Genomic DNA, 11,474 nt, shown 5'->3' with positions numbered 1-11,474 from the left:
ATCTGTTTTGCTGACTCTACTGAAAGGCCATAGATTTTCAAATTGTGCAACAATTTGAATTTTAAATAATTAAAAAAATGATTAAAAGTACATTTTCTACATAACTTGAATTTTTTAATGTAAAATATAATTTAAAAATAGTTACTTTTTTCCAACCACATTTGTTTTTCAGTATATTACCTCAATAAACATTAATTGTGAATGAGAAGTTTGTCTTCGTCGTTCGGGTCGTGTTCATTGTAGGATCGCGAGCAGGAAGAGAAACATTTTAAAACCATACCAAAAAAAGAGGCCTGATCCTTATTACACCCCCGTATTTGAATGCAAAATCAAATTAACCTCTTAGGACCCGAGCTAATGTTTGAGCTAACTCTCCACACACGTAGTCAAGGAATTAACTACATTGGCAATATAACCCAAAATCTGATGTCTATGCATGTGGATGCTAGCTCTAAGGAGGTTAAAAGTAACCCATTCATCGATTTTCTTAAAATGCTGTATTATTATTTCATTGTGCACCTCTAGGGGTGTCTTTTAAAGTATACAACTTTATAATAATCCAAAGAAGGAAATCTGTGCACTGCCTCGTTGCCTTATCATTGGTGTAATCTCACTAGCTCATAACGAAAGGGATGGGAACAGATGAAGTTTTGTTTTGTTTGATTTTTGTTTCAATTTTTTTTCACAGTCATACTTTTGTAACATTTATACAATCCAAATCCAGTTGTCAAAGCATGATTTCTTCTTACCATTGTTACCTTCACCTACAGGAAGATGGTACATTCCAGGAAGTCAGGTATCTGAATGGCTGGTGTGGATAGGATTAGAGCAGGTTTGTGTTTCTGCGGTGCTGTGGAGTCTAAAGCCAGTTAGAAGAGGCTATTTCTTGTAAGATGCTGTTAAGATCCTGTAAGGTAAAATGAATGCTTCTATATTATGTGAAATTGAAATTCCTGGAAATTAATCTATTCCAAGAGAATCTTCCTGCTCAGCTAGACACACCTTTTATCCATTTCAGGAAGTTCAATGAGAGCTAAAAAAAGTCCTGGTCTTAAGCTATAGGGGCAATATTTAAATACATAAAAGTTTGACTCTGCTTCTCTATACCCAAAGAGAAGAAAAATATAACAAATATTTATTTTGGACTTGAAATGAAGACATATCTTGTGCACAAACACGTGCAGCAATAAGCAAAATTATACCTTTGTCGAAACAGAGAAAGAGGGAGAGAAAAATGGAACAGCAACAAGAAGCACAGATAACTCTGGCAAATTCAATAATTTACCCCTCCAGCCTCAATAAATTAGTTTCTGTTGCCTTGTGCACCGATTTCTGTTCAGCTCAACATGACTTTGATTGCTTTTTCTCAAATATTAAAAAGACAAAGACAAACTTTAGGCTCCAGCCTGGAAGACAATAAGGTTTTGGGGGAAAGCATTATGTGACTGGGGAAATAGAGGGAAACAAAGTGTTTGTAGCCAAGACTACAGGATTCATTTATGGATGATATACAAGCAATGACTTTGCTTTACCAAGAGCTGAGAGAAAGTCATTCCACCACTGGGGAGTAAGGAGGAGAGATGAAAGCTTGTGTGCTACAGGGACAGAATGCAGACGGCCTATTTGCAAATCAAATGAATTGCTAAAATAGAGCAGATTGTTGGCAAGATGACAATGGGATCTGATTGTAAATTATTGTTGTGTCTGCTGCTGCAAAATACAAATGATCGATGTTTTTCATTTTAGTGACCTTCAAACAGAAATGCATGAAGCACCTCTGATAAGAATCTTTTATCTGGAAATTTCATCCATTTTCACTGTCAAATGCAATATGGATAAGAATGTAAGATGGCAAGGAATGTTCCTGTTTATTGGAGAGTCACCCTCTATTATTATTAATCAACTACTGTTCAGAAACTCTCACCAGTCTCTTAGTTTTTTTAGTTAAATGTGTTCCACTGTGTGTTGCCGCAAACATCTGAATGCATCAAGAATTGCCCCAGAAACACTTTTTTCATGTAGATTTTGTTTTTAATGATCTGTTCTTTTTTTTTTTTTTTTTTGCAGCTCGACTAATTTGATGTTTTTTATGTTTGTCTAATAAGAAAAAAGGTTCAGCTAACTGTCTAGTGGGGTCTAGATGACCCAACTCCCAATGTTAAAGTACCTAGGATAGCACAAGGGTTACACGTTCTGCCCCTTTATACTGCCCATTGACTTAGCCAGATAAAACTGGAACTCTTTGTACAGAGACAAAGATGAAGATGTTGCTTATAAAGGTTTTTTTTTAGAAATATTTAGCTCACTTTACAATAAGAACTGTCCAAATAATAAATTCAAGAGCAAATTTGCAGAATGTCATTGGTTAACTACTGGTCTACAAAATGATCAACCTCATTAGCTATCATTGATGCTGTGGAGGAAATCACAAACGCTCTGGATAAAAGAAATATGCAGCTGGAATTTTCATTGACTTAAAAAAAGCATTTGACACTCTCAATCATGACATCCTACTTGACAAACTGGAAGTGTATGGGAGAAGAGGACTAGCGCTAAGATGGCTCACAAGCTATTTAACAGGAAGAAAACAATTTGTCAAGATTGGTGAATTTACATCAGAAGCCAAAGAGATGGCACTAAACTTTGGAACGAGTTAAGTAATGAGCTCAAAAAATGTGCAAATATACTAATCTTGAAGAAAATTCATAAAGAAACTCTAATTTTACGAAGTAATAAGATAAGTTAAAGATTAACAGGTGTTTTTTATTTACAATCTATTAAGCTATCAATTTTCTTTACTTCAGTGTGTAGCAATAATTACTGGTTTAATATGATGATATTATGATAATCAGTGATTAATACATATCGGTTACTTATCATTAATGTTTACTGAAAAGATGTAAGAATTCTATGAGACTCGATTTTCTTGATAACTTGATCTGCAATGTGTAGCAAAGATATCTGGATTCAATACAATTGTAATCTGACTATCAATGAGTGTTAAATATCTGCTGTATGGTGTGTGATTCACGTTACTGTTTACTGAAATCATGAATGAATGTTTTCTGAAGATAATCAATCATCAATAAGCGCCTGATTTTGTTACTTGAAAAGAATCTATCTGATCAGAACCGGATAACGAAAACTATGCAAGATTATGAAATGAAATACCTCAGTAGGGGTGGGATTAGATAAACTCGCTTCTTCCCACTCCTTTTCAAGCAATAAATCAAATTCTACTTGACTTTAATTAATGATCACTATATTTAATTAATCAGTTGTGATTTAACTGCGTCTTTATTCTTGCTTGTTTGTTTTTCATCATTTCTGTTATGAGTTTGATAAATCTGTGTGATTTATTTTATATTGTATTGTCTACAATTAATGCTTGACATAAGAAAAATCAATATAATACAAGAATGAAACAAAGGCAAAAATTTAATTAAAACTGCATGTCAAATATGTGAAACCTGAACATCTTGTCTAAATATGCACTCAAGTTAGACTACACAAAAATCGCTGTATGGTCTTGGAATATAGGAGTGATACAACTAAAATGTAGAAAAAGGAAAATGGACTCACTGAATTGTAGACCTTGTTTACTACTTGGTTATTTTCCAACAATGACAAATGGACTCCTGTGGCTTCAGTTCCTCCACCTGGGAAAGAACCCAAACACAGTTATCACTTCAGTTTTTCTGTTAGCACCATTATGTGAACAAAACCTGGCTGAAATGTATGAAACACCAAGGCTTTGTGGAAAAAAAGTACCTAATTTTGTTACAGATTTGCAAAAACATTGAAAATACACCAATCGAGCTGCTGAAAAAAGCCCTCTAAGCAGTCCTTTCAAACTTTGGCCTTTACTTTTAACGTTTTGTTTCTAGAAGAACCAATATCCACATTTATCCATTTTGCCTTTACAATAGGTTTTCATTTAATAAATAATGAGTACCTGGCTAACACAAAACTCTTACAAGTGAACTACTCTAAACAAAGCTAATTAATGTTGCTGTTGATGAAACACTAATTAAATAGAAACCCTTTCTTAACGACTTTATGAAAGCCTAATTGCATTTATATATAATTAAAGGATACATTCTTTTTGAAATAAAACAATGAATGAGGTAATATGTCGGCTAAGGCTGCACTCAAAGGCTAAGAAATACGCAGAGCAACTCATGTAATGGTGCAATATTTTTGAAAAGTGGATTTAGAATGGTTAAAGAGCATGATTGGAACAAACCACAACAATGCTCAGGCTTACAGTGATGCTAAATGTGTTCTGTTTTGTAGCGTGTGTCTGCAAATGTAAAAATTGTATGCCAAGATGAAACTCAACACAGTAGACCAATAAATATTGCAAAATGTAATGAGTTTTCTCAAGCTTATTCGCTGGTCTGGAAATTTATAAGATAAATTATTATTATAAGATAAATTAATTTCCCCATTGTGGGATTAATAACGTCATCTAAAAACAGAGAAGTAGTCCTTTTTTTTTCATTTTACATGTTTAATAGTTCTTGATTTTAGAAGAGATACTTTTTTAAAACAATATTTAATGTGTAATATCACTTCAATCCTCCTTTGGGTTGTACCTTATTGCAAAAGCAGTTTGGGTTTTATAGAAAATAATGAGTTTTGCCATATGGAATAAGGAAATTGTTTATTTTTTTAATTAGGAAGAAACAGGACTCCCAGACACTGCAGCAAACAGGACGGAGGAGGACACAGTGATGACACTTAATTGAAAAGAAAAAGACTGTTTTGTTAAACAATCTTTGGCGGATGAAGAATTGAAATTTCTGCTGCTAAAAATATAATGTTGAAGGGATGTCAGGCAAAAATCTGCACGTCACCAAAACTTCAATTAGCACCGGCTATACAGTTTTTATGCAAGTCTTCGTTTTGTTAGTTAGTGTGACAGATATTGTCCTTTATTGGATGTAAACAAATACGAACATATTTATTTACAGTTAGATAACGTACTGGAGTATTTTTTAATTCATTTATGAAAAATACATTGATAATCCCCAAGGATTAATACTACTATTACTACAACAAATATTATTATATTAACTTTTTTTTTCCCTTTCAATTGACTTGATACAATTTTACCGTGGGTCAAATCTTACAGTTTTATTGGTTACCAATTTGATTGATGTGTTCCTACGCCAATCATCATTCAGGCTCTCTTTCTTTTCTTTTTTTCCCCCAGTGACGTAAAATAAGCGACAGGCAAACGACTTTTCAGCGGAAGTACTAACAGAGGTTAGCCAAAACGATTTATTCCTCTTAACTTTATAGTTTCACGAGTAAATTATTTAACGTACGTTTACGATACGATGTTACAGATTTTTAATTATGTAACTGTTGGCTAAATTTAGCTATATTGATCATAAACAGATTTTGGGTTGAGAGGAAAGCCGACAGTAGCTAGCCAACTAAGCTAGCAGGGGAGACTTTCGAGGAGCTATGGTTTCATGGTTGCGTCGCGTTGAAATCATTTTTTATTTATTCTCGTACTTCTCCTGCCTGCACTGTACTTAGTGTTTCATATGGGTCCTTATTTCAGGTGTCATCATGTCAAAGCAGCCGGCGGGGAAGACCTTGCTGCGGAATGTCATCCGGCATACAGATGCACACAACAAGGTATGTTCGTTGTTGTGTGTGTTTGAACAAGAAGCTAAATCCCCAAAACAGCCAAAAATGTTTGGTTTTGCGCCTAAGCCAAACATTTTTGACTGTTTACTTAGAAATTCGGTAGCTTTCGAATTATTAGCCTATTTTAGATTGATCGCCAAGCTGCTTAGGTAAATTTTCTGGAACAAAATAATTAGACTTTTATCATATCGTGTCACAGAGATGACTTAAAATTAATAAATTAAAAACAATAATTAAAAAGAAAAACAATTTAGTACCGTGTCGTTTAAATTATTCACTGTGCATTTTATTTGAGATTATATGAAGCACAGAACAGTGGCAAAAGAAAAAATAAAACGAATTCAAAAATACAATTTCTCTCCAAAAAGCTAGTCCGTTTTTGTGACCTCACTGTGTGGAAGGATACATAGTAGCTCTACGTTTTTGATTTGTCATGATTCCTTTATCATTTACAGATTCTTCCACACATAATGCTCTAACAGGGCAGGACAAATATAGAGACTCCTAACATTTACTAACTACCATATCTGAATGTGTGTAATATAGTATACTCGCCACTGTAATGTAATTTTAACAATGGATAAAGATATGAGGATTTTCTGTTTCATTTTATTAACTTGCGACACACATTTGTAATTATTGTTATTATTGTTTTTTTGTATTTGTATTTAAAAACCATGCTTACCCTTAGATACATCATCACTATGCTCACAAAAAACTATTTTTTCAGCGTTTACAAGTCTTGGCAGATTTGATCATTTTGAGCTTTAATAAATAAAGTTCATTTCTGTGCCATTGAGTAAAAACTTTCAACTCTCAAAGATCTACAGAACAAGGACTAAACACCAAAAAAGTTAGCAACTGAAAAAATAGAGAAACAACTAAGAAAAGTTTGACATATTGTTGCAGAATATGGTATATCACTGTGTTGAAGTTTCAGTTTATTACAGTGTGATCTGCTGTTTATGGGCTGTAACTTCTCTGGTCTCTAAAGTCATGTTGACTCTTTTTGTGTGTGAATATCCTGTATCAGCAATATATATATAGACATATATATATATATAGACATAGACTTGTATATATATTTTTTTTGTTCAATGCTAAAGTTTTCACAAAGTGATTTAGTGACATAACAAATCCCACAAGTTCTTTTGAAAGTCTGACCTGGCAACAAAAGTATGTTAATACTGTAGGTAGAAAATGTCAAATCTTGGGAGTTTCTCAGACCGACCTTCAGATGGAAACATTAGAATTACACCAACTTTCAGTCAATGGAGAAAAACTGGAGATTAAAAAAAAAAGAAGGCTAAAAACTAGAGCTGCACGATATGAGGAAAACTCTGGATTTTAGTGATCAATATTGCGATGACGATATAACTTGTGGTACATGAACAAAAAGCAAAACAACCAAATACATCATTTCCATTTCACTGAAACAGTAGTTTTATATTATATAAATATTATACATTAAATTATACTCCAAATGACCCTCATCTATATAGGAGATGAACATCTAACTTCAAAGGGCTTCATCCGATTGGTCAACATCGTGATGAAGTGCATCTGATTGGTCAAATGCATAAATGGAATTAGTTGATTCGATAAATTCTTCAAGCTTAAGCTTAAGCCATAAGATTTTTTTGGCACATTTAAGGTAAACATTTATTGCAATTTTCTCCGTCTTTTGCGATATGATATCACGATAACAATAAATTTGTGATATTGTGCAGGCCTACTAAAAACTGTTCTTTGAGCTGGCTGTGGCGGTTTAGATTTACTTACATATGGGAGGATGGCTCACTGCTTTCCAGGTGCTTCTCTTTTCAGCCCCACATTTTGAAAAACGGCAGTTGTTTAAAAGCCTCATTTCTTCCATTTTTTTGGCCTGAAGACTGCACTGTCCTGTTGGATCTTTCTATTGTACTGCTGATGGGTGTTGACGGAAAAATCAATGCTATATCAGGTTCTTCAATAAATTGAAACAAATCGCTTTGGGGTTTTCTCTTTTTCTTTCCTCTGAAGTGTGTAGTCTATCCACTCCATTAATGAAAAGCACACAAAAAAATAAAAGTGTTGCCACGAGACTGTCTTCGTGTAATTGTGTGAATCCAGGTGTCACATTAGGTGTTTCTGCACACATCATTGCTTCCTGCAGATCCAGGAGGAGATGGAGATGTGGAAAATGCGAGGCTGGGAGATGCAGATGTCCCATCCGAAACAGCTGCCGTTCAAAGACAACGTGAGGTAAACGCATTTTACCTTCTCCTTGAGCGTTTTTTAAAGAACAGTCTCACCACATTTAATGAGTTCATCATTTGGAGATCTTGTCAGGGTTAGATAAGTTCACAGGCCATACATTGCAGAGGCCATATGCACTGCGACAGGGTGCCCGATCACCCCAGAGACGTGAGTCGGAGCCAAGACAGAGCCTCGCAGCACGACGAAAGAGAGGCCCGGTACTGGACGCGCAAACTTTATGAGTTTGAGGCCGGAGATCCTGACAGGTACGACGTCATGCTGTTTCAATAAGGGGAAAATGGATGGGGAAAAAAAAAAAACCAGCTTGATAATATGCAAGTATAAAGTGTGATAACTTTACGGGTGAATAATCTTGAAAAGGATTCAAAACTTTGACAGATTCATTAGAAATCAGCAGGGTGAAGCGCTGAACAATTAGCACAGGACTCCCAGACACTGCAGCCAACAGGACGGAGGAGGAGACAGTGATGACACTTAATTGAAAAGAAAAAGATTGTTTAACAAAACAATCTTTGGCGGATGAAGAATTCAAATTTCTGCTGCTAAAAATATAATGTTGAAGGGATGACAGGCAAAAATCTGCACGTCACCAAAACTTCAATTAGCACCGGCTACACTGTTTTTATGCAAGTCTTCGTTTTGTTAGTCTGTGACAGTTAACGTCCTTTAATTAGATGTAAACAAATACGAGTAAATTCACTTTTCTATTTTTAAAGAGTTCTCTAAAATATGTACGGCTTGCTTCTGTCTCAGATGGGGACATAGCGGCTTCAAGGAGCTTTATCCTGAGGAGTTTGAAAGTGATGGGTAAGCACAATTTCTGAACTCTTAACCATCCATTATTATACAGTCATGTGAAAAAATGATGACAGCTAATGTCATTTTTAACACCTTTGGGAAACATTTCAACCTGCCGTTACCAATTCTGAGGGATTAAAATTATATATTCAAAAAAAGTAAAAGAAAGAACATTTAATCTAAAAAAGAAAAGCTCACATCACAACAAGTGTATATGTTTGGATTGTTACTCGACATTTCAATTATTTGGACCATAAAACACAGCACAGTGACTGATCCAATCATGTAGTTTTATTCTCAATATTAGGATCAGCACTAGTAAAAAAAAAAAAAACATTGATATGCAAGTAATTAATGAAGATAGCTTTAAAACACTTCAGGTATTTTCATATTTGGACCATTTTTTTTGTAACACATCTTTTAGTCGACAACAAATCCTGTTTATGCCATTTTCTGACAAAGCCAAGCTTGCTCTTTTATGACAATAGTTAGAATTTTTTTATCGAAGTCTTCTGAGAAAGCATCAGCTATATAGCAGACATCATTGATTTTCCCTTTTCTGTACTTCAAACCTGTAAATCCTGCAACACGGCTTTAGGTTCCAGCTGAAATCCTACTATGTGCTACTGTTTTAGATTGAGCAATTTCCTTCTTCTTTTCTGTTCCAGTGAAAAAAGTGTTTCCATGAAGAAGGCCTGCAAAAGAAAAAAGTCCAAGTCCGACACCAAGAAATCCTCTCGAAAGAGAAAAAAGAAAAAGAAGAAGAAAGCCGAAGACAGAAAGAAGAGAGCCGAATCCTCGAGCAGCGGCGGAAGCAGCAATGAAAGCAGTGACACAAAGGACAAGCCGAGGAAAAGAAAACGCACAAAAAGTCGACACAAAAACAAGAAAAGCAGGCGGAGAGACGAGGACAGCAGCTCAGGGGACAGTAATGAGGAAAAAAGCAAGAGACGGACACGGGCCTTTAGAAAGAGGAAGCGGCTGTCCGAGTCGGACTCGGGGCCAGACTTTGAAAAAAAGAAGAGGAAAGATTGGAAAGCTGCAGATGGTGAGAGCTCGGATGACAGCTCTGCAGACTGAGATGCGAGGCTGTGAACAACAAAAGAAACCCCTCACAAACTAGAGCAGAGTCTTTAGTTGGCCCAGAGCTGCATGGAGGACTCCTCACTGCAGCGCTGTGTTGTATTGCTGGATGTGGTTGGAGATCAGCTGCTTGTCTGGCAGCTCTGAGGAGCCATAACTCATCAGCTCTGCAGTGCAGTCAGCAGACAGCATGCTATCCAGCACCTGCCTCATCAGAATGCAGCTCAGCGAGCGGCCCATCCTCAGCCTGCTGCACACAAACGACAACACTTTGGGTTATTCAACTCATAAAGAGACTTTTAATCATTACGGGAATAGTATTTTTTTAAGGTCGTATTATATTCACAGGGAGACTGCCTTTCTTAAAAAAATACGTTTTTTTTTATGTTTTTATTTACATTTTTTGGGTATGAAAGATTTTGAGAAACTATTTTTCTAAGGTGTCAGTAAAGCTTAATCATTTACTGAAAAACAATATGACGTTTGATTTTGTTTTTGTAATGTGCGCTGTGGCATTTTTTCCCCAGTTTATTTTAATTCAGTCAAACTTTGTAACAACAAAAATAGACAGTCTGTTTTTATTGAATCTTTTCACTCTGGGAAACGACTGAATTGTACAGTTTTTTAAAAACTATTTGCAAATTGTTGTATAGAAATTTAATAAAATAAAGATGAAAACAAAAGTTTTAGGTTAAAGTTTTTTGTCACGTTGGTTTAACAATTTAAAGCTTCTAGCTCGAATAAATGCACAGTTCCAAGCTAATTTGCCAAATGTCAAAATACTTGTATTATCTTTGATATATTCTGTGGTAGGGTGGTCAACCTCTGATTAGAAGATTGCAGGTTCAATTCCCACCTTGCCTGCCCATATACCAAAGGGTCCTTGGGCAAGACTCCTTGCCTCTGGTGGAAGGCTGGTGGCAGCGGCGTGTAAATGGGCGAACAGGACTGTGGTCGGAAAGAGCCTTGGGCCTTCAAAGAAGGAAGAGAAGTATTTACCATTTATGTTTAATGATATATAGAACTGAAAAACATGAATATAGAAAGAGAAAATGTATTCTAAATATAAAATTGTTTTTACTATTAGAAGCACGAGTTCCTTTCAACATAAAACACCCTGTGCGTGCTGCATGTGCAGCAAATGTTCAATTAACCCTGGTGCTATCCTGGGCACTTTAACATTGGGAGTCTGGTCATCTAGACCAGTGGTCCCCAACCTTTTTGTCACCGCGGACCGGTACAACGCAAGACACGTTAACCGCGGACCGGTGGGGTGGGTGCAGCGCAAAGCACGTTTACCGCTGCCTGTCAAAGGCAGATTTCCGGATTTTCCAGGGTGCAGGTTCCTCTTCTGTCCCTTCATTGGACCGTTTCCCCTTGTTTTTTGCTCATTTTGGTTGTTTGGGTTTAATTTTAGCGGGGTGTATCACATGATGTTTGGTGTGTCGTGACTTTGACGTGCGTTAAGTGTGACGGATGTAACACTTACATCCGTCACTTACGTCCGGTCACTTTTCAAAATAAAACGTTTTTTTCGAGAAAAACAATAAAATGGAAATTATTTTTTCTTTCTGTTCGTCCCGGTGCCAAAATTTCCCGCGGCCCGGTGGTTGGGGACCACTGATCTAGACCCACTACTAGACAGTGCGCTGAACCTTTTTTCTTCAATG

General features: G+C 35.9%; 1 protein-coding gene across 1 annotated transcript; it reads left to right on the top strand.

The window, feature by feature from the left end:
- Positions 1-5,163: 5,163 nt before the first annotated feature.
- Positions 5,164-10,487, top strand: nkapd1 (NKAP domain containing 1). Its single transcript, XM_004075338.4, has 6 exons — positions 5,164-5,271; positions 5,576-5,652; positions 7,820-7,908; positions 8,028-8,168; positions 8,677-8,730; positions 9,390-10,487. Exons 2-6 carry the CDS (start codon positions 5,584-5,586, stop codon positions 9,799-9,801), a joined length of 765 nt encoding a protein of 254 aa, XP_004075386.1. The 5' UTR covers positions 5,164-5,271; positions 5,576-5,583; the 3' UTR covers positions 9,802-10,487.
- The last annotated feature ends 987 nt before the right edge of the window (positions 10,488-11,474 follow it).

The sequence above is a fragment of the Oryzias latipes genome, chromosome 13, assembly GCF_002234675.1.
Source record: "Oryzias latipes chromosome 13, ASM223467v1".
In the NCBI taxonomy this organism is placed as follows: domain Eukaryota; kingdom Metazoa; phylum Chordata; class Actinopteri; order Beloniformes; family Adrianichthyidae; genus Oryzias; species Oryzias latipes.
Note: the sequence above shows the minus strand (reverse complement) of the source record. Positions and strands in the feature narration are given on the sequence as shown.